Here is a 27,603-nt window from a genome sequence, read left to right on the forward strand (position 1 = left end):
AGAAAGGCGTCGGGTTCTTTAACTAAGGATGCCCTATCAAGCCTAATTTTATTCCTGATATTCATTAATTTTCTTATCGAGTTTGTTCTCATTTCATGTGATTTTGTGATTTTGATTGGCAATTTTAATTCATGTATTTCTGTTATGAACTGCATTCATGTATGTCCATTGATTTGTTTGCACTACTGAGTCCTTGATGGTTGTTACTGCTAATATATAAATTTTTGTAACTATGTCTGTATCTATACTACTTTATTGTTACTGTATGCATCAAAATCATGGACTACCCCTAGGGGTTATTGACTTTAAATTAAATCCAAATCATTTTACCTACTCACATGTATTCATTATTTTACTTTCAATTGACATGCTTCATGTAGCCTCCCTGACGGTTTTCCCGAGTGTGGCTCGGGGTTAAAATTCAGTCCCATTAGCGGTAACCCCGAGCCACACTCGGGATTACATTGCAGGATGCTGGTACCGCCTTACTTACCTTGTCCCCAGGATCCTGCGATGTCCCTCGCAGTGTCCGTGGGCTCTGTCTCCTCCAAAGCCTCTCCGTGCCAGGCTCCGTTCCCTGCGAGCGTTGCGACGCACGGGGGCGGAGCCTGGCGGCAAATTCAAAAAATTGTAAAAATCATAACACATACAGTACTGTAATCTTACAGATTACAGTACAATGAAATTATTTCACATCCCTTTTGTCCCCAGTGCTTTGGCCCATGCCCTGCATGCAGTTTTATGTTATATATTACTGTTCTTTCTGCCTGGAAACTGGAGATTGTCCATAGCAACCAAAAAGTGTCCCTTTATGTCAAAAGTGGCTTTAGACCAGCTAGAAAACAGCGATAGTAATTTAGAACACTTGCAGAATTGAGCGATAGTGATTTATGGAGAAATTAATTTTATTAATATTATATTATTATTTTTTAAAATTATTTACATTTATTTATTATATTATAATTTATGTTTTTGTGTTTCAAACTTCATCATACCCGGGATATCTATTAGACTCTTGTTTGGACAGATTTAAGTGTGTTATTGTTAAGAATTACAGACCTACAATATAAAACGCCAAATTTCCATGCAAAATAATTGTACCGCTTTCAGCACCTAAAATCCGAAATAATCATACCGCCAGGAAGGTTAAAGTCCCAGTTGCCCCCCTTTTTTCTTTTTATATATTAACCCGGGATGGAAGCATGCCACTGATATTTAGTTATGCGACTGGTCACTTCCTTTTTATATACAGTATATAGCTATGGAAGAAGGCTGAACTCTGCACTCTGTGTGTAGTGCACATCTGAACGCTGCACTCTGTATGTAGCGCACCTCCTGAACTCTGTACATAATGCACTTGTGGTATTTAATGCCCCTTTAAAACCCTCCCACTGTTAGTGAAATATGACCACACCCAGTATTTGCTGCTGCTTGAAGGGTGTGTGTGGGTCAAAAGGGTTTTGAGAAGTCATGGTTTAGTTCCTGCCCCTATTTTCTGAGAAAGAAAGCACTGTACGGTAAAGACAATAACTTGATGTAGACCATTTTATCAGTGTGAATTAAAGTTTAAAAACCTTGTTTCTACAAATGTTTTTCAATTAAATATGTGCAGGGACAGCCTTTTTTTGTCTGTGCAGGTTCTGCTTCCTGTTTTGCACTGCCACACAATGGATGGTCGTCTGTCTCACCTAAAGTGCATTTACACTTTTGCAGTCAAATTTTAGAAAACTCCATTATATGTTTGTTATGTGTTCCCATTCCCAAAAAAACGTACTAGTCAATGGAGTCTAGCATTGTCTTGTTTATAGGAAAGGTTCTCCCTAAACTGGTGCCGCCATCCTGAATTAATTTCTGCTGCATGCGCAGGCATGCCAGGAGCCCCCATGCACATGCCAGACCCCTAGCACATGCGCAGACACACTATGGACCCCTGTCAGCAAACTAGCACACATCCGTGCCATTTCTGTGCAAGCCTCCATTTCTGTGATATGCCTCCTGGGATGAGTGACAAAGAAATCCCAGGAGGCAGTTTGCAGGATCGCAAGCACATGGAGATACCCGAGTGACCTGCGGCAAATGGAAATGTTGAAATATTTTTCTTGATCAGAAGCTGCCGGCACTGATCGGTGTATTCTGACAGCATAGAGTCCCTGCTATCAGAATACAATGCCCCAGTGGGGAGGATACCTTCATGCACCTTGCCTGTGTGAATGGAAGAATTAGTTAATTTTTTCACTCAGCCACAGTGACACATACCCCAGCTAGGTTGCGGGTGGGAAGCACTCCTATGAGCAGCAGCTCCTGTGTCCTTTCCTCCTCTTCTGCATCATGGCGGCTTCCACTGTGCATCTCCTCCCTACTAGGGGTCCAATAGGATCGCCTGTCTTTTTAGCCAATCGGGTGATGGGTCTCAAGATCCACTTCCTGATCTGCCGGGAGGAGGATCAGTGTGGCAATAGCGAATATGCATTCGCTTTTGTCACACAACTGGGTGGGCTCGAAGTGCATTGCTCTGCGATCCATGCCCACCCTTTTTTGAAGCCTATTAGAGCCTCTGGCTCTAATCATGTGCTTCAACCCCCCCCCATTGGAATCCACGGTCCAGTGCCTTGCATGTAGATCACGGAGCCGAACGCATGGCTGGGGGGGGGGGCGGCGCCAGTGCGCCCCTAATGGACAGCCAGATGGCTAAATGAAAAAAAGATCCAACAAACTGCTAAATACACAACTAAATTACTGATATGGAAGTGGTTTAACCTGCCAAAGAATTTCTGTCCAGCTAGTCCTGAAATGTATACAGCTCCGTTGGAGAGCCTTGCCAGACTAGTGACATGGCTTTGCTTGTAGTCATGCAATGCAACCTGGCCAGCTCCCTGCCCCCCAACCGGAGTATGGACAATATAGGAACAGAAGGAGACTGACAAGGTAATCTCTTTTCTCTCCTTCTGTTGGCATGTTCCTGATTTGCACCGAATGCTGCCCCAGCCTCTCCTAGTTTGAGTGCTGCTGTGCAAGGAAGGACAGAAGGATGATACCAGGTCAGATTGCGCTATTGTATAATGGCATTCATTGGAGTTCTTTTATTGTTACCTGAAACTTGCAAAAGGAGTCTAGTTAGAAATATCTTGCAAGTCTCACTGTCAATTAGGCCTTGCTCACCGAACTGTTAATCTGCTTAGGCTATGTTTCATTAATTCCCAACAGCAGAAAAACCCGTAATAATGCCGCGTACATTATTGTGTATTGCAATGTCCGTCAGAAAAAGTCAGACGGAAGCTTTTCATCTTCTATTCCGATCGTGTGTATGCCTCATCGGGCTTTTTTTTTTCGAAAATTCTGACGGACCTAGAAATGGAACCTGTTCTAAATATTTCCGACGGAACCAATTCCTATCAGGAAAACCACTCGTCTGTATGCTGTTCCGACGTACCAAAAACGACGCATGCTCTGAAGCAAGTACAAGACGGAAGCTATTGGCTACTGGCTATTGAACTTCCTTTTTCTAGTCCTGTTGTACGTCACGGTATTCTGGATGGTCGAACTTTGGTGTGACCGTGTGCAGACAAGACCGCTTGAGCGGAATTCCGTCGGAGTTCTGACGGAGAAACCTTCGGAGTTTATTCCGATGGCAAAACCGGTCGTGTGTACAGGGCATTAGTCATCCTAAAAAAAAAATCTACAGCAAAGCCAAAATTTTTATCTTTCCTTTTAAGGAAATCCCTAGCTCAAACAGAATCTAATTTTTAACATATTCTTTTTTTTTTAATTCTGTAATATGTTTATTAAGATATGATTGAACACATGAAATATTCAAAGACCAGACAACCAGACAACAAGTTATGGTGGAGATCAGAGTATAGCACCATAAAGGATGTCCACAAATCCAGAAGAATGAAGAGTACTTGTCAAAGTACAAACCAAGATAACTGCAATAATTGAATAGAAAAAGATAACTATGAACAATTGCATTCCAAAATACAAGTTTTTCATTTTTATGATTATAAATACTTTACATTTATAAATCTTAACACATCAGTCAGTATTTTTGTCTAGACTAGAGTTCCTAAAAGAAAATTAAACACAAGCACTCCACCCAAACCCCAAAGGACAACTCCAAAAACAAGACATCAGCTTGGTTGACTCAGGCGCCACCACTTATGTACATACAAATCAATTACTACCTGATCAGCTGGATGGCTTTTGATTATTGGCTTAAAAAAAAATCAATACTTACATAATAGGCCAGTAATGAAATTGTAGATTTTCTATAACACCCTTTGTAAGGCTTTAAATTAATTCTACTTTTAGTTCCCTTGAGAACAAATGTCTTTGCTCCCATCACAATGGCAGTCCTTACAAGTGTCATTCATGTTGTACAATAATAAAAAAGGATCTCAGCAATGGACTATAATTATCTCTGTTCCAACAACTGTGCGCAAATACTGGAGGTTCATTTACATTATTGATAATTTAGTTTGGCCATTTACTTTGGTATTTTACTAGAAAGCCAATCTAGTAATTAAAAGAAAAAGAAATAACCGCGCTAAAGCATGGTTATTTCTTTTTCTATTTTTCTTTTTTCTTTTTTCTTTTGGTATTTTGGTGCACATCTCACTGTTTAACTGCTGCTTTTTAGGGGGTATATTAATTTAATGGTAGCACAGTATTTTTTCTTGTTTTTTATGTCAATCTAGTAATTAACATGTAACGAGATTAAAAATACCAGCATTAAAATACTCTTTTTAACCACTTGCCAATCGTGTCACGCAGATATGGCTCTCCTGGGCGAAATCCCGTACGGGTACGTCCTACCCGGTTTCAGCCACCAGAGATCGCGCGCCCGCTGCACGGAGGGGGACCCGATGTGCGTGGCTGGCGGGCACGATCGCCACCGGCCACGCGCGATCGCGTGCATGAGCGCCAGCATGGGGATTTGTGAGTGTAAACACACAAATGCCTTCGATCTGTTCGTCGCAGTGTCTCAGTACCGCTAAAAATTGCAGATCACCGCCATTACTAGTAAAAAAAATAAATAAAATTAAATTAAAATGCCATAAATCTTTCCCATAGTTTGCAGACGCTATAACTTTTGCGCAAACCAATCAATATACGTTTATACCGATTTTTTTTTACCAAAAATATATAGAAGAATATATATTGGCTTAAATTGATAAAGAAATGTGTTTTTTTTTTTTTAAAACTTTTGGGGATATTTATTATAGCAAAAAGTAAAAAAATATTGTTTTTTTTTTGTCAAAATTGTTGCTCTTTTTTTGTTTATAGCGCAAAAAATAAAAAAACGCAGAGGTGATCAAATACCACCAAAAGAAAGCTCTATTTGTGGGAAAAAAAAAGGACATCAATTTCGTTCGGGGACAGCGTCAAACGGCCGCGCAATCTTCCAGGGCTAAAGCGGTTAAATGCTTCTTGTTTGCACTCTTTGCTGTAATAAATACTGCTTTTGAAAAAAAAAACAATGCAATTCAGAGGGTAACTAATGTCTTTTCTATATATATTTAGGATAAACCAGTATTAGGTTAGTATTAGTCCTGTAAGTTTTAGAATATCAAAAGAGAGATGGGGCTTGGACTTTTTAGGCACAGTCGACAATAGTTAATAGAAAAAAAATATATATTTTATTATAATAAATCACATTATTCCAAAAAATCCACATTGTAATAGGCTGCCTTGGATGTAGATATTACAGCTCATATTTTATGGCATGTGATTGATATCTTAATGCAATTGTATTGTTATACTTATACATATTCTTTTTTCTCCCATCTATTTGATAGCTAATGTATATGCTCCTGAAGAATCGCTACACAGCGCACAACATGTAGAGCAAAGCAAACTACTTTTCACATCATCACACCGCTCATCTGCCTTTGAACCATACTCGTGGACATATATATCATATGGAATGATTTTTTCATCCTTTTGTCTTCTTGTAGATTCATCTGGTTCTATGCAGTAGCGGTATTGTTTATATATCTTGTATGGTATTGTCAATGTGGATTTTTTGGAATATGTAATTTGTTTATGTGATTTATTATAATAAAATATATATGTTTTCTATTAACTATTGTCGACTGTGCCTAAAAAGTCCAAGCCCCATCTCTCTTTTGATATTCGAGTACAAAAACCTGACAGTTTAGGAGGAGCCACTGTACTAACTATCCAATGTTAGTAGAGCAATCTCCCCTGCTGTTCTATTGTGTTCTCACAGGGGGAACCCCCCCCCCCCCACCAGAATACTCCGGTCACCGCTCTTAGACATTGGCTGAGAGCACTGATGGGAGCCGATCGGCAGACCTTTTGTGGTCATGCTCTATCAACAGAAGCTGTCCGAACGGCTGGCTTCTTTTGGACCACCTATAGTATACAGGGGCCAAATGTCGGCCGGTTTCTATTGAAACGGCCGATGCCACCCGACATTTGGCTCGTGTGTACTAGGCTTAAGGGCAAAATGAATAACTGCCTGGGGTAAAATTAGGTATGTAATGAAAACAAAGTCTTTATATAAAAATTTAATTAATATGTTGATAAGGGGAAAAGAGGAACCAGGGAAAAGCAGACTATAATTAGAATAAACTTTTTTTTTTAATTATATAACATATTTATTATAAGATTAAGATATATAAGATTTTCATGAAAAGTTAACCATTAATACTCAACTGAACCATTACCAGCATCACCAGACTTCACTGTGTTGCTCAAAGATCAGCATATGACATTTTCTGAGAGTGTCGGATAATGGCGTCCCCTGTTGGTCTCTGTGGTTTCACCCTCCGACCCCTTCATTACTACAGGTTACAGGGGCCAGTGGAAGGAACCACACTGCAATGTGGGGGATCAGGCATCTAACACACAGATAAACACCTGCTATATTCCATAACTGAATCCCATATAGGAACAATATCTTGGTCTGATCATGCACCAGTCATAATCAAATTATCCCCCCTTTCCCAATCACCCAGACACACAATCTGGACACTAAATACTTCCCTTCTTAACAACCCCGCATTTGAGACACAAATACAATCCGAGATTGAGACTTACTTCCTAAATAATGAAAACTCTTTAGATCTTTTTATAAAACTCAGAGCTCACTCCAAAAAAATTCAGTCCTCCATTACAGAGTCCCTGCTAAAACAGATTTGCACTCTAAAACAATGCCCCTCCGACAATATCTCCTCAGAACTTAAAAACCTTAGGTATCCACTCAGGGACCATCTTCAAAACAAATTTGATTATTACATTAAACGGCTTAGACTGCAATCTTACACTTCAGCTAATAAACCAGGAGCCTTCATGGCTAAACAATTTAAAAGACAGTTCTCCAGCAATAAAATCTCATTCCTCACAAACTCTCAAGGCATAGCTAACCCACTCAATATCGCCAATGAGTTTAGTAACTTTTATGCAAAACTTTATAATCTTACAGAAGCAGACCCATTGCCCCCCAACCCAACCAAAAAGACATTCGATTTTTTTTATCATCTACTTACCTTCCCTCCATCTCCCCAGAGCAGCTTGATCTTCTTTCAGCGCCTTTCTCACCCACTGAAATTCATAAACTTATTAAACAGCTACCCCTACACAAAGCCGCGGGCCGCAACGGTCTTCCCAATGAATACTATAAGCGATTTGCTGTGCCTCTTCTCCCTCATCTATGTAACACCTATAACCAATTCGCACCCACAGGCAACATCCCCAAAGAATCCCTGGAAGCATTAGTAGTCACCATTCCAAAACCAGGAAAAACACCGGACAACCCCGCCAACTATCGACCATTTCTACTCCTCAACACAGACACAAAACTATACGCTAAACTCCTGGCACAATGCCTTTCAACGGTCATCCCCCAAATTATCCACCCAGATCAGGTCGGATTTGTGCCAGGCAGGCGGCAAGCCTCAGATGGTACTAGACGCTTTATCGACCTCATACAATGGGCAGAACATAACCAAGCGCCTTCTCTCTTCCTGTCTCTGGATGCAGAGAACGGATTTGACAGAGTCTATTGGCCTTACATGGAGGTGGTACCCCAAAAACTTGGAATCTCAGGAACATTTCTATTGGCCATATTAAGCCTATACACTCAGCCGAGTGCACGCGTCTGGACCTCTGGCATTGTGTCAAGCCCCTTTAAAATCACCAATGGCACAAATCAAGGCTGCCTGCTGTCCCCCTTGATATTTGCCATGATAATCAAACCACTGGTGCAGGTCATAAGATCTGATCCAATGATCTCAGGAATAAAGGTTGGGGACACAGACCATAAAATTGGACTTTATGCCGACTATGTCATTATAGCCTTGACAAATCCCAAAGTATCCCTTCCTGCAGTCCAACATGTCCTAGACTCATTTCGCTCAATATTCCTATATAGAATAAACCATAGTAAATCCCTCATGCTCAACCTAGGCTTAGACCACCAAACTACTAATACCATCTCTGCCGAATCCCCCTTCGCATGGGCCCCCAACTCTTTCCTTCCCTACTTAGGAATTCAATTAACATTCCCGAACCATATTTTACTAAGAACTAACTTTGAGGACCTTGTAGACAAGCTCATGCGGTTGTCTAAAGAATTGAGCCATATCTGCAACTGCATATGCTGCTGCTATAACTGCAACAACGGTTTGGCTCATCTCCTAAAACATTCTTTCTTTACATCTGGATAAGATCCCTTTTATCCAAAATGTGTTGGACAAAAACAGACTCTTTCTCACACGCTCTGCTAACATTTTACAACTCCAACAATACTAGAGCTAAAGGAATCTCCCTAACCTACAAGATGCTCACCATGCCAACTTCTGATCTACTCTCTTCATCCATCCGATACTGGACCACTTACATAGAACACCCTCCTCCAAGCAAAAGAGGGCAAAGAGCCCTCATAACCCCCCTACGCCTATTCCATTGCATCACCCATTGGGAATCTCTACAAAAACTGTTCCATAAATGGTACTACACACCAGACAGACTGGCAAAGATCTACCCCTCTGCTTCACCTAAATGTTGGAGAGGCTGCGACAATATTGGATCTTTACAACACATCTGGTGGGACTGCCCACCCATCAAAATCTACTGGAAAAAAGTAACGAGATTAATCTCCTCTTTGTGTGACATATCCATCCCAATGTTTGAACAGGACTTACTCCTGTGACTGTCACATCCCTCTTGGCCTAGACACCTGCAAACATTAGTGACACACAACCTGATAGCAGCTCATCTGGCAGTGGAAAAAAAATGTAAATCAATCCACCCTCCCCTCCTAAAAGACGCCATTCGTTTGCTCAACACACATTTCCAAATGGAATTCTCGTTTGCCAAAGCTAACCTATCTACAAAACCCTTCTCCACAACCTGTCAAAAATGGATCGCTGACCGCAGAAGTGTGCCCCTGTCTTAAATAACACATGTTGGACCAACCCCCATCTATTATCAAAAGCTGAAGTATTGTTCCTCTATCAGCTTCACAACTCGGACCAACTTCTCACCCTTTCCCATTCAGTTGCTTTTACAAATCCAACTCTCCTAACCCAACTACCCTCATAAGGATCCTACACGGTACTCAAAATCTCTCACGATAACAACAAATCTCTCGTTTGTTACCTTCTGAAGACCTCCAGTCATTGTTAAATTGGTTGTAAATGCTAAAAAAAAAAAAAAAAAACCTGCAAGACAAAGGCATAATGAGCTAGTACCGCTTCGGCAGCCAACATCGTTGCCAGAGTTACTTCCGGGTATTGCAGGCTCCGGCGCTGTAATTGGCCGGAGCCATGATGACGTCCCTCCCGTGCATGTGCGCAGGAGACGCCGGTAACGGCACAGTCTAACTGAAGCTACGGCACGTATGTGCCATTGCTTCAGTTTGCTTCAGTGCACATGCAAATACAGGGGATATCTCCTAAGCAGGTTTAGGAGATATCCAGTGTAGCTACAGGTAAGTCTAATTATAGGCTTACCTGTAGCAAAAAGTGGTTGTAAAGCAAAGGGTTTACAACCACTTTAACCTGGTCAACATGCTTTTCTCTATATTTCTATGTATACTTGATTTATCTTGTTATAATATCTCAATCGTTAAGCAAAATTTTTAAGTTCAATAAATTTTGTGCGTACATCAAGCCAGGGTATGCCCAACTAGTGTTGCTTTGTAATAAACTTTTGAATATAATACAATTTTAATTATAAAAAAAAAAAAATAGCAACGGGGTAGCCTAAATAAAGTTTAAATATCATACAAGCAGCCAGTTCTTTCTTGTGGAGTCTGTATTACACAGGAATTATTGATTATCAAGCAACAAAAACTCACAAAAGGAATGCCATTAAAGGGAATATATACTGATGTTTAGTTAATAATATTTTAAAATTATTTTGAATACTTACGTGTTTCTAATTTGATATTTTCTAAATTCATCTTTTATATCACTTTTTAACACTCCCTTTTACATATTAGTATTTTTCCATGACAGTTCTTAAAAGCTTACTAGGCTTTCAAGAAAAAAGCTCAACACTGCCTACTCAGTTTTTGAGTGTTTATAGGACTCTATAGAAACTATAGATTTTTAGAAAATAGCAGACAGAACTGAGGGACACAATACCTATCTATGTTATGAATAGAGCTTAAAGTGGAACTAAACTCTCTCAATCATTATTAACCATTTCCTTATTCTGCTAGCATTAGTAAATAGATAAGAAGGTATATAAATTATTTTTTGTTTAAAACTTTTTTTTTTACATTTCTTCAGTTGCTTCCTGGTTTCTGGCCTAGGCCAAAAAGATGTCATACATGCCAGGAGTATTCACAGGCATTCTTCCTCAGTCTGGAGGAGGGGTTTATTTAGCTAAGCACACCCTCCTGCCTACATGCCTGAGCTAAGGGCAGATGGATTTCAGGAAGTAGAGTAAATGCTACATGAATCATCTGCCCTTACTCAAGGGGGTGATTTTCAAAGTGATTTCTCAATAAAATAAATCATGGAAACATGGATGGATGGGGGAGTTTGAATCGAAGATCAAAAAAAATTATTAAAAATAGCATCTCATGCTTGTGTTGCTCAGATACAGTTCAGTTCCGCTTTATTGACAGGAGATCAAATTACACAGCATAGCGGTAAGTCAGATTGGTTAAAAAAAAACCCAGGAGAATCATTTCATGTGTACCACCTCCTGCCTTCGAGTGATAAAAATAAATTATTTTATTTATGTATTTATTTATTTTCAGCCATTTATGCAGTGCTTTACAAATTATACATTCACATCCCTCCCTGCCCTCAAGGAGCTTACAGTCTAAGGTCCCCATCTTACATGCACATACTAGGGCCAGTTTAGACAAGGGACAATTAACCAACCTTTACGTCTTTGGAATGTAGAAGGAAATCCATGCAAGCACAGGAAGAACATGCAAACTCCATGCAGATAGTGTCCTAGCCTGGATTCGAACCAGAGACCCTAGTGCTGCAAGGCAGAAGTGCTAACCAGTAGCCCATTTGTTGTTAAATTAATATGAAGTGATTTTATAGATTTAGTCCTTAATATAATAAACAATACAAAAACACACTAGACTAGAGGAGGGAGTGAAGGGGGACAGAGAGGAGCTCCAGTGAAGGGACGAGTGCCGCGGACGGGTGAGTTGAACGTGAGCACACACACCTCCTGGGTCCGCCTGTTATTTCAGTTGCTATTGCTTGCTGTGCTGTGGGAGTTCTCCATTTGCAGTGAAGTGACTTGCCTGTTATTTTATTTTAAATGTGAGTTCATTACAAGTTGTTTTATATGTGATTAAATCTTTTAAATGAGATTACACTATTGGAGCTTCTTTTATTTTTATGTCATACTACCAACCTGAGAAAAGCGGTGTTCCTATGGAGCAGTGGAGGTGTATGGTCGCATGTTAACCCCCATGTAAGTGGGTTAGAGGCTCTGTCAGGCCAAACACGAGAGTGAGAGGCCTTAACAGCTGGTGAGTTTGAATTTCAGCAGGGAGTGGATTCATGTCACAGAGGTGTGGTGGATGTTTGAAAACACAGCTGAGCAGTTTTGGAGTCACCCGTTGGACTTTCTTCAAATATGTTCACGATTATTTTTCACGATTGATTGGTTTCTGGACTTTATAGATATTTACTGTGTTCAATTTTCATTATATATTTTTTCTTGGATTTATACATTTGTATATCACTTTCACTGAGTGTTATAATTTATATTAGCTCATATTGAATTTATTGAATAATTTATTTTATTTAATATCAATTTTTCCTTTTGGGATATTTAGCAATATATGTTTTTTCACTTTTTCTCTAGTCACGTCTGTATTCAGCTCACTGGCTGGATAAGAGTGTCTGGCATCTCCCCACCTGGGGATAAGCGCCACTATTTCATCTATAATTTTCCTTTGGTGAATTTGGTTTAAATACAAAAACCCAACAAACTCCCTTTAAATTATAAATTTAAAGTGACACCATAGTCATCAGGACTGGGACACCACTTGTTCTAATGCCGCGTACACACGACCAGTCTTTCCGTCGGAATGAACTCTGACGTTTTTTTCGACGGAGTGCCGATGGAGTTCAGCTGAAACGGACTTGCCTACACACCATCACACCAAAGCGCGATCATTTAGAACATGATGGGACTAGAAAAAGGAAGTTCAATAGCCAGTAGCCAATCGCTGCCCTTGCGTCGTTTTTGGTCCGTTGGACCAGCAAACAGACGAGCGGTTTTCCCAATAGGAACTGATTCCGTCGGAAAGATTTGAAACATGTTCTATTTCTAGGTCCGTCAGAATTTTAGAAAGAAAAAGTCCAATGAGGCCCACACATGATCGGAGTGTCCGATGAAATGACTCTGTTGGACCTTTTCTGATGGAAAGTCCGGTCGTGTGTGCGCGGCATTAGACTTAAGTGCAACTGCATCCTCCATATCCCCATCAGATCAGCCACTGTACATAGCCCATATGATGGTATGGATTCCACAAAAGATTAAATGTGGAGTATAGCTCTATACAAGTATGTGACAGAGAAAACAGCGGTAAATGCTGCATTAGGCTGGAGAGGAATTTACAAATCATGTCATAAATGTAGCTGTGTTTACTCATACACAAGGATTAATCAAGGCTTCTGCAACAGAAAAAATGTAATTAGCAGTGCTCATCAGAGCCAACAGACAGGGCCATTAATAAAGCATTGAACAGATTTCTGAAAGCAACAGTATGTTGCAGAAGATGAAAAAAAAAAAAAACACAACGGCAATGCACATTACACAGTTTAAGCAGTGTCACTAAATATTAAATAAATAGCCTTAGCTTGTTTGTCACACTAGATAAATGGCCTTAGCTTATTTGTCGCATGAAACATGCTTAAGATAAGTTTGTTGACTGGTGATTTGGAAGTCCCTATCAGTTCTACATTTTATACATTTCAGCAGTATGGCTTGAGAGATCAAGGCGTCTATAGGGGCGTGGGATGGGTGAGAGCCCTTTTGCACACAGTCAGACCCTAGATTAGCTGTACTTGATAAGGGAGAACATCTGTGACATCACTGGCTCCTGGGACACTTGTACATTTGTTTAGATCAATATACCAGTGTTCCAGTTGGAAGTCCCCTTTAACTACCGTTTTTAAACGTGGCTGCTGTCAATGTATGAATCCGGTTTGAAGGATGAGCATACTTTTAGTCTATTCAAGGGGTCTCCAAACTTTTCATTAGTAATATTTTATGAATATTCATAGGCTGAAAAAAATATCAGTTTTATAAATGAATGAATAACTTTTAGTGAATCCTTATGTGATTAGCATGATAAGGTCCTCCCCTAAATCAGAGTCTTCCTTTACATCAAGGTCCCCAGAAGAGCCCCCGCTTACATCAGGGTTCCCATCACAGTCTTTCCTTACATCATAGTCTCCCCTTACATCAGGATAGGTAGTGAATTAGCCGTATCTGGAATAGTTTTTTGTTTGCACTACTACACCGTTGTAGTGTTAATTTCCTCACAAAGTTCTGGAGGTCCACGAAGAGATCAAACATATTTGGTTTGGAGGTTGGACAGAAATTTAGGCCATTTTTTAGAAGAAATTCCTCATTTTTGGTGAGTATATGTGATGATAAGTTAAATATCTTTACTGATTCTTTGATTTTTTGGGGTTGAGGTCCATTTTTTTTTTTATTCTCGCTCCTCCTCTGCATTCCCGTTTTCTCTTTCAGGATGTGGCTTTTTTGTCCAGAGCCCCCATTACAGTCCCACCTTACATTAAGGTCCCTCTTACCACTTTAAGGTTTACAGAGCAGCTGTAGCAGCGGGGCGTAAGCCAGGAAGGGTCACAGGTCTGGAGAGAGGAAATTCTGTCCTTCTGTGAATGCTGGGGCAAGCATGTCACTGGTTGCAGTGACCATAGGCAACCTCTGCTGACCTGACCTAAACTGTGCACATTGAGGATGCACCACTAACCCTAGCTCCAGGCCAGGTAAAGTCTAATAGGAGCCGGAGGAGGCCTGCAGGCAATAGTTTGGAGACCCCTAGCCTAGTCCATGCCTAGTATCCAAGTGAGGGGAAATCTCTCTTAAATGGCGCCCCATTTAGCAGTAAAAACAGACATAGGTTTGAATCCTTCCTCACAACAGAAAAAAAGTATTAACTGGAAATACACCTAAAAAGGAATGCTGAAACTAAAACTTAACAAAAACCAAATGTGTGCTCCCAGAATTATTTATATGAGCTTAAAAAAGAAAGCAAGAGGTGGGACTTTGCACGAAGCACACGGATGCAACAAAATGAATTGATTAAAAATCAACTTTTAATTGGTTCAATACATGAAAGGAATCATTTTATATTTGATGTATTACATTATGCTATATATCAATGTGTTTTTATAAAATTCATTAGAACCAGATATTGCACATAAATTGATACTCCATCATGGAGTTTTAAACAGTATTATACAAATACATAGGTCAATATGATACATGATTATATGTATTGTAAATAATACTTATACAGATAGCTGGTGCATTAAAGCGTCATTTCAAAAAGATACAGGAAAGGTGAAATGGGTTGATGGGAACGGCCATAAAGAATTCATGAATGTATACACATGTCGGTGGTTGTTAGCTCTACGCGTTTCGAGGCCTTATAGCCACTCATCTCGAGCAACACCTTAATGATCATCTATAAGTAAGAAAAATCATATTAAATGATCTAACGAAATCATGTGGGTAAAAACAAAAACATGAGACCCCATATATATCTGCTTGACCAACACACTTACATGTACATCTGCGCAATGGTGGTGCGGCCATGAAAATCCCAGACTCGCCATAAACGCCACTCCAGGGAGCTGAGGGGGTGTAGTGGGGCGACAACAAACCACACAAACCGCACCTGGAGTGGACCAGTGTATTTGAAGTGGCACAGGTGTAGACTGAATATGGTGACCCCAATGTGGGGAATCTGTGTAAAAAAATATAGTGAATGAAATGAAATGAAGGTAGTGCGAAAATGTGTCAAAAAAGGGGGAGAGAGTGGTAAAAGAGGGAAGTGCAAGAAGGAAAAGAAAAAGGAAACAGAGGGTGGAAAGGGAGCAGATGGGTGTGGAAAGAGGCAAAGAAGGGACATAGAAAGGTAAAAGAGACCAGATGGTGAAAAGATGATGAGGGAGAGTGGGTACCTGTTGGATGCAAAATGAGGGTAAGAGTGTCATGATGCCTCATGTTCCACAAGGAGAGTGTGGTGACTGATTCTAAGTGTGGGGCCCAACACGGGGGAAGGCTCATATAGGGAGTGCCACCGCAAACCACGCCCCCAACGTCACGTCAGGGCACAGAGGGGGGAGGAAGGCGGAACAGACCGGGCAGCCGAGCCGCCCGGCAAGAGGCGCCAAACAGACCCGACCCCAATGTGCTGGCAGCTGGAAAATCACTTAGTCAGAAATGCAGCGCCACAAGGATGCCGCAGCTCCGGTATGGGAAGCGTGATGTCGACGCACAGTGTCAGAGACCCGCCCACCCTACGTCAGAACAGGGCGGTGGGGAGACCGGCAGTGCGCGTCGCAGGTCACGAAAGGGACAGGAAGGGCAAAGTCCAGTAAAACAACATAGCCGGAACCACCAAGGCGCACATGTTTAATTAGGCAAAAGTACTGAGGGTGTTAGAAAACCAGCTGCAAAATAACATGGAAATGTACAAAAAGTGAGCAATTAATGTCAAAAAGAACAAAAAAGATGATAAAAAGATAATCAAAAAAGCAACTGATAAGCAGCCATATATAGTTAGAATTCATAAGAAAAATAAATAAGTATTGTTAGTGCTATGGTGTGCCTCCATCCCTAATTATATAAAGAAAAGAAAAAAGGGGGTTTTGGGACTTTAAATGAGGTAACAGGGGCCGTTCAAATCCCCTCCTCCATCCCGGTTCAATATATTAAAAAAGAAAGCAAGAAGCGGGACTTTGCATGAAGCACACGGAAGCAACAAAATTAATTGATTAAAAAATCAACTTTTAATTGGTCCAATACATGAAAGGAATCATTTTATATTTGATTTATTACATTATGCACTGTATCAATATGTTTTTATTAAATTCATTAGAAGCAGGTATTGCACATAAATTGATACTCCATCATGGAGTTTTAAACAGTATTATACAAATACATCGGTCAATATGATACATGATTATATATATTGTAAATAATACTTATACAGATAGCTGGCGCATTAAAGCGTCATTTCAAAAAGATACAGGAAAGGTGAAATGGGTTGATGGGAATGGCCATAAAGAATTCATGAATGTATACACATGTTGGTGGTTGTTAGCTCTACGCATTTCGAGGCCTTATAGCCACTCATCAGGAGAAACACCGTAATGATCATCTATAATTAAGAACAATCATAGAACAATCATATTAAAAGATGGTGAGGGTGGTGTTGGATGCGAAATGAGGGTAATCATGACACTCTTACCCTCATTTCGCATCCAACAGATACCCACTCTCCCTCACCAAATGTTCACCATCTGGTCTCTTATCTTTCTATGTTCCTTCTTTGCCTCTTTCCACACCCATCTGCTCCCTTTCCGCCCTCTGTTTCCTTTTTCTTTTCCTTCTTGCACTTCCCTCTTTTACCTCTCTCTCCCCCATTTATGACACATTTTCGCACTACCTTCATTTCATTTCATTCACTATATTTTTTTACACAGATTCCCCACATTGGGGTCACCATATTCAGTCCACACCTGTGCCACTTCAAATACACTGGTCCACTCGGGGTGCAGTTTGTGTGGGTTGTTGTCGCCCCACTACGCCCCCTCAGCTCCCTGGAGTGGCGTTTATGGCGAGTCTGGGATTTTCATGCCGCACCACCATCGCGCAGATGTACATGTAAGTGTGTTGGTCAAGCAGATATATGGGGGGTCCCTCTCATATTTTTGTTTTTACCCACATGATTTCTTTAGATCATTTAATATGATTGTTCTTAATTATAGATGATCATTACGGTGTTTCTCCTGATGAGTGGCTATAAGGCCTCGAAATGCGTAGAGCTAACAACCACCAACATGTGTATACATTCATGAATTCTTTATGGCCGTTCCCATCAACCCATTTCACCTTTCCTGTATCTTTTTGAAATGACGCTTTAATGCACCAGCTATCTGTATAAGTATTATTTACAATACATATAATCATGTATCATATTGACCGATATATTTGTATAATACTGTTTAAAACTCCATGATGGAGTATCAATTTATGTGCAATATCTGCTTCTAATGAATTTTATAAAAACATATTGATATATAGCATAATGTAATAAATCAAATATAAAATGATTCCTTTCATGTATTGAACCAATTAAAAGTTGATTTTTAATCAATTCATTTTGTTGCTTCCGTGTGCTTCATGCAAAGTCCCGCCTCTTGCTTTCTTTTTAAATATATTGAACTGGGATGGAGGAGGGGATTTGAACGGTCCCTGTTACCTCATTTAAAGTCCCAAAACCCCCTTTTTTCTTTTCTTTATTTACATGAGCTATCCATGACCACCACTGTACATATCTTCACTGCGCTTTGCCTCCTCCATCAGACCTAAATTAATTGTCTCTAAATGTTCTGTAATAGGTATCTGCCACAACCTGATCCTAGTTTACAGCACATTCAATCACTGCAATAGATTGGAGATCAAGGTGAGGAAAGACAAATGGGCATTTCACTTCTCTAATACAAAGAGCCTCTAGCTAGTCAGTCCTGGACCTTGGATAGATATATATGATACTTAATGCACTACAGATGTCACGTTAGACAGATGTAGGTCATATGTTCTCTTAATTGCTTTCCTCTTCGCGAAAGCCTCTCTGTTTATTAACATCTACTTAGTAGGAAACCTGTCTGTCCTGCAGGCCTGGTACCTCAGGATCAATGAACTGGCCAAAGATTATTTGAAAGCTGTGTTCAGCCACAAAATATGGAAAAAAAGGCTGTTGCGTTATGTGCTTCAAGTAGTGCTATTCAGCTTGGTGCCAAATGAAAAAAGTGCTTAGTCTTTGTGGGTGTCACTTTCAATTTTGTGATGTTTGAACGTACATTGTAATATGTAAAAAGGCATTTTTATGACCATCTTCAATCATCATACTTTTATCTTGCCAATATTAGGAGGCAGATTTAAATTTTTATATGTATTCCAACTGGGAAATGCCCTCTAGCTTCCTATCCCATACAAGAAAAGGGAGGTGTGGGCATCACCAGGTATGTAAGGCATGGACGAACCCTAGAAATGCCAACATTCTACTAAAAATGTTTTTTGTCTTTTTCATTTTGTTCCCTTTGGAAAAATTCCCAATCACTTCTTGTCCTCAAAAGGAACCAAACTGAAAGCTCCCCAACAAGGACACAAACAATACAAATATACACCTGGTAGAAGCTCTAAACTCTACTTCAATACACAAAGTTAAATAGAAAGTTTGGACCGAAGTTGGGTTACAGTTGGTCAGACATCAGCTGGGCCAAAAAGCATTGGGGTTAACTGGTGAACACCACAGTTTTTTTTTCTATAACACCATCCCAAAAAAACATTGTGAAACAGTTGGGGTTAGCACACTGTGCACATTGGGGTTGATTAATTCAGGTAAATAGACTGTTCAAATAATAAGTAAAACCCGCGCTAGACAGAAACCAATCAACATAAACCAAATAAATAAAAAGATGAATGTGACTGCAGCACTCGCTGATATCTACACACCAATTATCAAAGGACACTTTTCTTTAAAATAGTGTTGCGCTGTATGGTACATATAAATACCAGCGCTCAGATAATTGAACATGTATACAACAATGTCCAGCAAAAGTTGAAAGCTTGTATAAAGTCCACCGCAAACTAAAGGAGTTGCTTCACACCCCAAATGTGCAGCAGCCCCCCATTACAAGAGCTCTGACCGCACTCTTAGATGACAAATACCGACTGGATGGATGGTTCCAGATCTCATACCCTCAAAGCTTATTGTTCATTGAATCTTTCTTTCTCACCAGTAGCAGGCCCCAAACAGTCACTGAATCAACTCACATAAACTGCCTCAGCGTCACAAAGACATACCAGGGGGAAAGCAAGGACATTCCATAGTGAAGTACAGTTAAAATGCCATTTATTAACTAATGAAAGAGGTACTCACAAACAATAAAAAATTGGAGCATATAACAGAAGCCCACTGGCTCTGCGAACAGACGTAATAATGTCGTCGCTCCGCCCTACACACGTTTTGTCCAATGGGACGTTTTCCAGGGGCAATGAAGTTGCCACTGGGCATCTGCGATATGCTTTAATCTTTTGTTGTTAGTATCTCTTTAGTTGGTTTATAAACAGTGTTTTAACTGTACTTCATTATGGGATATCCTTGCTTCCCCCCTGGTATGTCTTTGGGACGCTGAGGCAATTTATGTAAGGTGATCCTGTGACTGTTTGGGTCATGCCGCTGGAGAGAGAGGTAGAGAGATTCAAAGAGCAATTAGGTGTGAGAGCTGGAACCATCCATCCATTCAGTCTGGATTTAACATCCAAGAGTGCGGTCGGACCTCTTGTAATGGGGGTTTGAATATTTGGTAAGCTGCTGCATGATCACAAGGTGGCTGGTGGTACATTTGGGATGTGAAGAGATTCCTTTAGTTCACTGCGGAGTTTACAAGCTTTCAACTTTTGCTGGACTTTGTATATACTGTATGTTCAAATATCTGAGCACTGGTATTTACCATATATATACTCGAGTATAAGCCGACCCAAATATAAGCCGAGGCACCTAATTTTACCACAAAAAGCTGGGAAAACTTATTGACTCGAGTATAAGCCTAGGGTGAGAAATGCGCAGCTACTGTAAGTGGAAAAGAGGGTCAACAATGCCCATTTGCAGCCACAGGTCCCCCAAACTTCAAACTCTGTAGTTAAGGGTTCCTAGATGCCCCCTAGCTGCAGACAAAATTTGGGGCCTCTGGATACCGTATCTCGGGGCTACTTGGTGCTAGGAACCCCAAATTTGGTCTGCAAATCTAGTGGAACTAGCACTACAACATATCCAAAGCTGGGGATCCTAGCATCAAGTGGCCCCGAGATACGGGGCCCCAAATTCAATTCGGAAAATGTCAAGCACTTTTCTGCAGCAGAGAATGACATTTTCCGAACCGTATCTCGGGGCCACTTGGTAGTAGGAACCCCAGCTTGGATATATTGTAGTGCTAGTTCCACTGGGTTTGCACACCAAATTTGGGATTCCTAGTACTAAGTGGCCCTGAGATACGGGGCCTCAAATTTGGTTCAGAAAATGTCATTCTCTGCTGCAGAAAAGTGCTTAACTCGAGTATAAGCCAAGGGGGGCATTTTCAGCACAAACAAATGTGCTGAAAAACTCGGCTTATACTCGAGTATATACGGTTTACCTTTTTTAGAACACAACACTTTTTTTTTTTTAGAGAAAAATAGACTGTTCACTTTGTAAGAGCATTTTCCCTTAGCTTAATGAATGAGTTGAAGCTCTGTTGACTTCCATCATCCAATTATATGCAAGAAAAAAAATTAGTTTTTTTATTTTCCTTGCACATGATTGGCTATTTTTTGCAAAGGTCATTTTCACCACATGCATTAAAATGGTATTACACTCAAACACAAACATTACTTGCAGCTTAGCAATTCTTAGATGTGGTGGCTGCATTCGTTTTATCTTATAGGCTCTCTTTCTTTTATTTTCACCTGGTGATCTAGCCAGTAAGGCTACATTTGCATGGGTGATGTGGCCCGTTGTGAATAACAGGGCCAGGAATCTGCTTATACCTGTTTGTGTTTTTTGCCACCTGTGAGTGGCTATCTTTGGCCACCGAACCTGTACACACAGATAATTGAGGGCAGTGCGAACAGCCATGGATTGCTGTGTCCGCAGCCGACCTGTCATTAAAGTGTATGGGCTCGGTGGCCAAAGATAGCCAATCACAGGTGGCAAAAACAAAAGCAGGAACAAGCAAGCAAATTCCTGGCCCTGTCATTTGCAGCAGGCCAAATAAACCATGTAAATGCAGCCTGAGTGTGTTGTTTTGCAACAGAATAAGCTATCCTACATATGTAGCAGTAAGAGGGTTGAGACAAATGATTTAATTATTCCAATGGTCAGCTTTTATTTATGTAAAACCTTTCCCCCAAGAGGAACAAACCTGTTGCTGTCACTGCTTATAAAGTGTTAGCTGGAGCTTGGATTTAATTTGTTCATATTAGTAGTACATATAAATCTGCTAATTTAACACCCCCCAGACTGACAATTCTGTTGTCTAAAGTTGTTTCTGTTGCTTCTTTATCCAGAGTGGGGGCACTCTAATACAGGTGGTGTTTTACTGGCCAGGTCACCAGGTAAAAACAGAGGGAAAAAACTGAGAAAAAAACCCAAAGAAAAAAAACGAATGCAGCCACCACATCTAATAATTGCTAAGCTGCAATATATAATATTTTTGGGTTTGAGTTTAACCACTTGCTTACTGGACACTTATACCCCCTTCCTGCCAAGGCTAGTTTTCAGCGTTCAGCGCTGTCGCACTTTGAATGACAATTGCATGCAACACTGTACCCATATGAAATTTTTATCATTTTTTTCACACAAATAGAGATTTTTTTTGGTGGAATTTAATAACTGCTGTTTTTTTTTATTTTTTGCTAAACAAAAAAAGACCAAAAGTTTTGAAAAAAAAAAAACTAAAAAACATTTTCATAGTTTGTTAAAAAAAAAAATTGCAAACAGGTAATTTTTCTCCTTCACTGATGTGCACTGATAAGGCTGCACTGATGGGCACTGAAAGGCTATACTGATGGGCACTGATAGGCTGCACTGGTAGACACTGATATGGTGGCACTAATGGGCACTGATAGGTGGCACTGGTAGGTGGCACTGATAGGCAGCACTGATAATGAGGCACTGATGGGCACTGATATGTGGCACTGATGGGCACTGGTAGGTGGCACTTTTTTAGCAGCAGTGGCTGTCAGTGTGTGGGACCGATGTTTCGTTTACACAAGCCGGTAATCGTCTTATTTTTTTTTCTTGTGCTGTTTACCGGCTTCTGTTTACATCATGTGATCAGCTGTCATTGGCAGACAGCTGATCACGTGGTAAAGAGCCGGGACCGGCCTTTTACTCTGATCTGTGATCAGCCGAGTCCCAAGGAGTCGGTGATCACAGAGCGTGTCGCGTACCCCAAGTGGTTAATACCACTTTAAGCTAAGGGAAAATTGGCAAAGTGAAAATTCCCTTGCAAAGTAAGCAGCCTATTTGTTTTTAGTAAATCATACCCATTGTGATCAAATATGCATCTCCAACGGTTTCACACTGATTTTTTTTGGGACGGTTTTTATGAAGAAAAAAAACTAAAACAAATGGTGGCATTAACCAACACCAGGCTTTAGCCAAAAAAACTTTTTTACATAGAATATAAAGACTGCAGGAGATATGCACATAGCTGAAAACATAAGCCATATCAATGAGGTACTAAAACAAATACATGAAATTGAAAAGTTGTTTTTGGCATAATGTGCATGTTGTTAGTGTTTGAAACTACAACAAAGCATATTCTAACAAAAAAAACTAAAGAAGAAAATAAACACATCTTCCCACTGAGAAAAGAGAAAACCAATGTGTTTATAAAAAACTACAATGCTTTATTTTTGTACCATTTATACATTTTAAACTGTTGCATGTTTTTATATAGTATTTTACTTGACTATTCATTTAATTGCATATATCTATAATCTTTGTTTTAGAAACAAACAAAAATGTAATAAATGACAAAGGATTCCAAAAGCACAATGAGCACATTGCTTGCTTTGCAGATCCCTTTTGGTTGAACCACTTGAAGACCAGACCTTTTCTGGCACTTTTTGTTTACAAGTTTAAATCAGTATTTTTTTTAATTTGCTAGAAAATGACTTATAACCCCCAAAACATTAAATATATATATATATATATATATATATATATATATATATATATATATATATATATATATTTTTTTTTTTTTTTTAGCAGAGACCCTAGGGAATAAATTGGCAATTGTTTCAATTTTTTATGTTATAGGGCAGTGATGGCGAACCTTGGCACCAAAGATGTTTTGGAACTACGTTTCCCATGATGCTCATGCATTCTGCAGTGTAGATGAGCATCATGGGAAATGTAGTTCCAAAACATCTGGGATGCCAAGGTTCGCCATCACTGTTATAGGGTATTTGTGAAGCAATTTTTCAAACTATGATACTTAAACATCTCCTTAGGCGACGTATTTAAACATTTTTACAGGTTACTTGTTTAGAGTTACAGAGGAAGTTTAGTGCTAAAATGATTGCTCTCGCTCTCACGTTCACATGTGTGGTGCAAGCACAATTTACATGTGTGTGCGTAACTTACATATGCGTTCATTTTTGTGTGCGAGAATGGAGGGATGGGGGAGCTTTACTTTTTTTCTTATTTCATTTTTTATTTTTACACTGTCCCTTTATTTTTTTTAACACTTTTATTCCTATTACCAGGAATGTGAACATCCCTTGTAATAGAAATAAGGATGACAGGTCCTCTTTATGGAGAGATTTGGGGTCAAAAAGACCCCAAATCTCCCCTTTACCTTTAAAAACAAAAGATCAAAAAAAATGTTGATCTTTTGCTTAAAAAAAAAAAAAAAAATTGTTTACTTCCTCCCTAGATTGGAAATGAAGTTATGGTGGCGCTCCGGTCCTCCAAGGCCATAGAGGCGTTCAGAGATGATCTGGTCTCTGTTCGCCTTTGTGATCAGCAATCCATACCGCTGGATTGTTTCTCTGTCAAGCAGGTAAAAATGGTAACCCCTGTGGTTACTAAGAAGCAAGGCAGCCATTGGGCACAAGACCCAAAAGACAGCAGTCACCACTGTAGTAGTTGTGACTACTACAGTGATTTGAAGTTTCCACAATGTACCTATGCAATAAAATCCATACCTGGAATTAAGCCTTAGGGCTTTATACACATGGCTGCAAGGGGTGTACAGCATGCATGGAGTGTAATTAGCTAGCAGAAGGAAACCACAGGTAGAGTGTGCAGACTCTCACTGCAATAAATGGCTGTACAGTGCTATACAAGGGGCTGGGGCTTGCATAAATTTGTGCATGCGCATGGGCGCACAATCCTGGATGTAGGCAGTCTAGGTCCAGCTTTGTATGCCTGTGCATATGTGCATGTTTACACACGTGACAGTGTAAACCAGCCATTCTCAACCAGGGTTCCTCCAGAGGTTACTAGGGGTTCCTTGAGCTGTGGCTGATGAACCACCTTTTTGATGGTGTCTACAGAGTTCGAGGTTCAGCATCACTTAGCAAAGCCAACAGCATGACACCAAATATCTTTTTAGCTGTCTTTAACTTCTTCAGATCCGCGCTATAGCCGAATGACGGCTACAGCGCAGACCTGCTTTGCCGGGAGGGCATCTATTGACGTCCTACCGTGCCCGAGCGGCCTGCGCGCAGTCTTTGAGACTCGCTGGATCACAGATCGGAGTAAGGGGTCGATCCCAACTCCTTACCACGTGATCAGATGTCAGCCAATGACAGTCGGTAATAGGCTATTTTTTTTTCTCCTCTCAATTAAGGACAGTTAAGAACATGTGCATTCCACTGAGTTTTCGAGAAGCTGCCGCCAGCTCCTCAGTGCCCACCTGTGCCACCTGCCAGTGTCACCTAGCAGCCGCCTACCAGTGCCACCCATCAGTGCCCACAGTGCCACCCATCACTGCCCACAGTGCCACCTATCAGTGCCCACAATCAGTGCCTCATCAACAGTGCTGCACATCAGTGCCACCTATCAGTGCCCATCAGTGTCACCTACCAGTGCTGCCCATCAGTGCCACCTATCAGTGGCACCTATCAGTGCCCATCAGTGCCACCCATCAGGGGCCAGCAGTGCCACCTTATCTGTGTCCATCAGTACCGCCTTATCTGTCCCCATCAGTGCCGCCTTATCTGTGCCTATCAGTGCCCATCGGTGCAGCCTATCAGTGCCCAGCGGTGCAGCCTATCAGTGCCCAGCAGTGCAGCCTATCAGTGCCCAGCAGTGCAGCCTATCAGTGCCCAGCAGTGCCGCCTCATCAGTGCATATCAATGAAGGAGAAAAATTACCTGTTTGCAAAATTTTATAACAAACTATGAAACATGATTTTTTTTTTTTTTTCAAAATTTTCCATCTTTTTTTGTTTGTTTAGCAAAAAATAAAAACAACAGCTGTGATTAAATACCACCAAAAGAAAGCTCAATTTGTGTGAAAAAAATGATAAAAATTTAATTTAGGTACAGTGTTGTATGACCGCGCAATTGTTATTCAAAGTGCGTCAGCGCTGAAAGCTGAATATTGGTCTGGGCAGGAGGGGGGTTTAAGTGCCCAGTAAGCAAGTTAAGGGTGGCATTCTGAGCACCACTTTAAGGGGCACATTCTACCTATTGGCCACCAGTATAAGGGGCATTGTTCCTATTGACCCCTGATAAATTGGTTTTAGTAAAGATTCCTCGAGACCTGAAAATTATTTTTGGGGTTCCTTCAGGGTTAAAAGGTTGAGAAAGGCTGGCGTAAACCCTTGTAAAACAGAGCAAAGCCATCGCTTGCAATAGGTGGCTGTACGCTCCACTTGTGGCTCCCTTAGGCCGACGCTTTACTCACATTGTAAACCCTCTTGCAGCTATGGGCATGAATTCCTCCTTCCTTGCAAAAAAGGGACCTTTTACAAATTACTTTTTCTCAGGATACAGAGACAAGTATAAAGACTGAGGGCCGGTTGACACCACAATCTCTGCATTCCAGATGTGTTTCTGCATGTGCGTTTTTGATGCATTTCAGTGCGATTTTTCCCCTCTTTTTTTTTATTCATCTCAATTAAGGACAGTTAAGAACATGTGCATTCCGTTGCTTTTCGATGCATTTTGCTGTGTTCCAGATGTGTTCCATAAAGAAAATATGCAACATGTTCTATTTTTGTTAACTGCACTATAACACACTGCACAGGTGTGAACTAAGGCCATGTCCATGCATTTTAGATACTTTATTTTTATTTATTTTAGAATAAAAATGCACTGGACTGCATCTGGTGTGAACCAGCCTTTAGTGTTGAAAGTGTACATACTCTTTGAAACTTAAATAAAATTAATTCCAAACTATTAAGGCTTCTTATATACTTTACTACTGAATGATGATGATTATACTCCCTGTAGACTCAATGGTATGAACACTTGTTCAAAGGAGGTTGTTAAAGAGAAATACTCATTTAAAATAGTATATTTCACATACTTACAGCTCTCCTGATCGGTTTCTCTCTCCCTCGGTAGTGGAAATGACTAATCAGACTGTGTATTGTCCACTATTATGCTCGGCTTCTCCCGTGGTGGGGAAGATTTTGTCACAAAACTGGTCAGAGCCTTCTCCTGCAACAATCAAAAACAACTTCACGTAGTTGTAGGTATTATGTACCATTAAATAAACACCAAACTAAACTGCATGCTGGATTATGGAAAGATGTCTTTCATTGATTGAGAGCAAGCAGCCACAAAAAGTGTCAGTGATGGCTCTCAAAGTGGGGACATTTATAAAAGAAAACCTGTACCAGACTCCAGTTTTTAAAAAGTTAGTGTACTAGAAAATTATTAGCTTACTGTAACTAGATATGTACTATAGTTGACCTCTGAGTAAAGCACTCAAAAACAATTTCCCAAGAGAAAAAAAAGTACAAAGCATACCTTATGTAATGAACAATGTTTAAGTATTATAGCCAAGAGCCCATAGCAATATTTTGATGGTCAGTCCTGTTCAATAACATTGGGGTTGATTTACTAAAGGCAAATTGGCTGTCCACTTTGCAATGGGAATTAGCATTTTGCAAGGGAATTTACTCTTAGCTTGGCGAATGAGGTGAAGCTCTGATGGCTTCCATCATCCAATAATGTGCAAGCAAAATTAGTTTTTTTGAGGTTTAATGTTTTTGATGTTTTTTTTTTTTTATATTTTTCTTGCACTGGATTTGGCATTCTTAAAGTATAACTGAAGGCAAAACTTTTTTTTTCCTGTTTTGGATAGGGTGGAGAAGG

General features: G+C 40.3%; 1 protein-coding gene across 6 annotated transcripts in view; it reads right to left on the minus strand.

Moving 5' to 3' along the window:
- SYT3 (synaptotagmin 3) overlaps positions 1–27,603 on the minus strand; it is a 372,879-nt gene that overhangs the window by 6,622 nt on the left and 338,654 nt on the right. For 4 of the 6 annotated variants that reach the window (XM_073602148.1, XM_073602149.1, XM_073602153.1 and 1 more), the window contains one exon: positions 26,814–26,943. In XM_073602148.1, the coding sequence (XP_073458249.1) occupies positions 26,857–26,943 (87 nt within the window). In that variant the 3' untranslated portion in view covers positions 26,814–26,856. Of the gene's footprint in view, positions 1–14,783; positions 15,173–26,809; positions 26,944–27,603 lie in introns of those variants that run through there. The other 2 variants (XM_073602151.1, XM_073602152.1) reach the window with 2 other exon arrangements.

The sequence above is a fragment of the Aquarana catesbeiana genome, linkage group LG10 (genome assembly GCF_042186555.1).
Source record: "Aquarana catesbeiana isolate 2022-GZ linkage group LG10, ASM4218655v1, whole genome shotgun sequence".
NCBI lineage: Eukaryota > Metazoa > Chordata > Amphibia > Anura > Ranidae > Aquarana > Aquarana catesbeiana.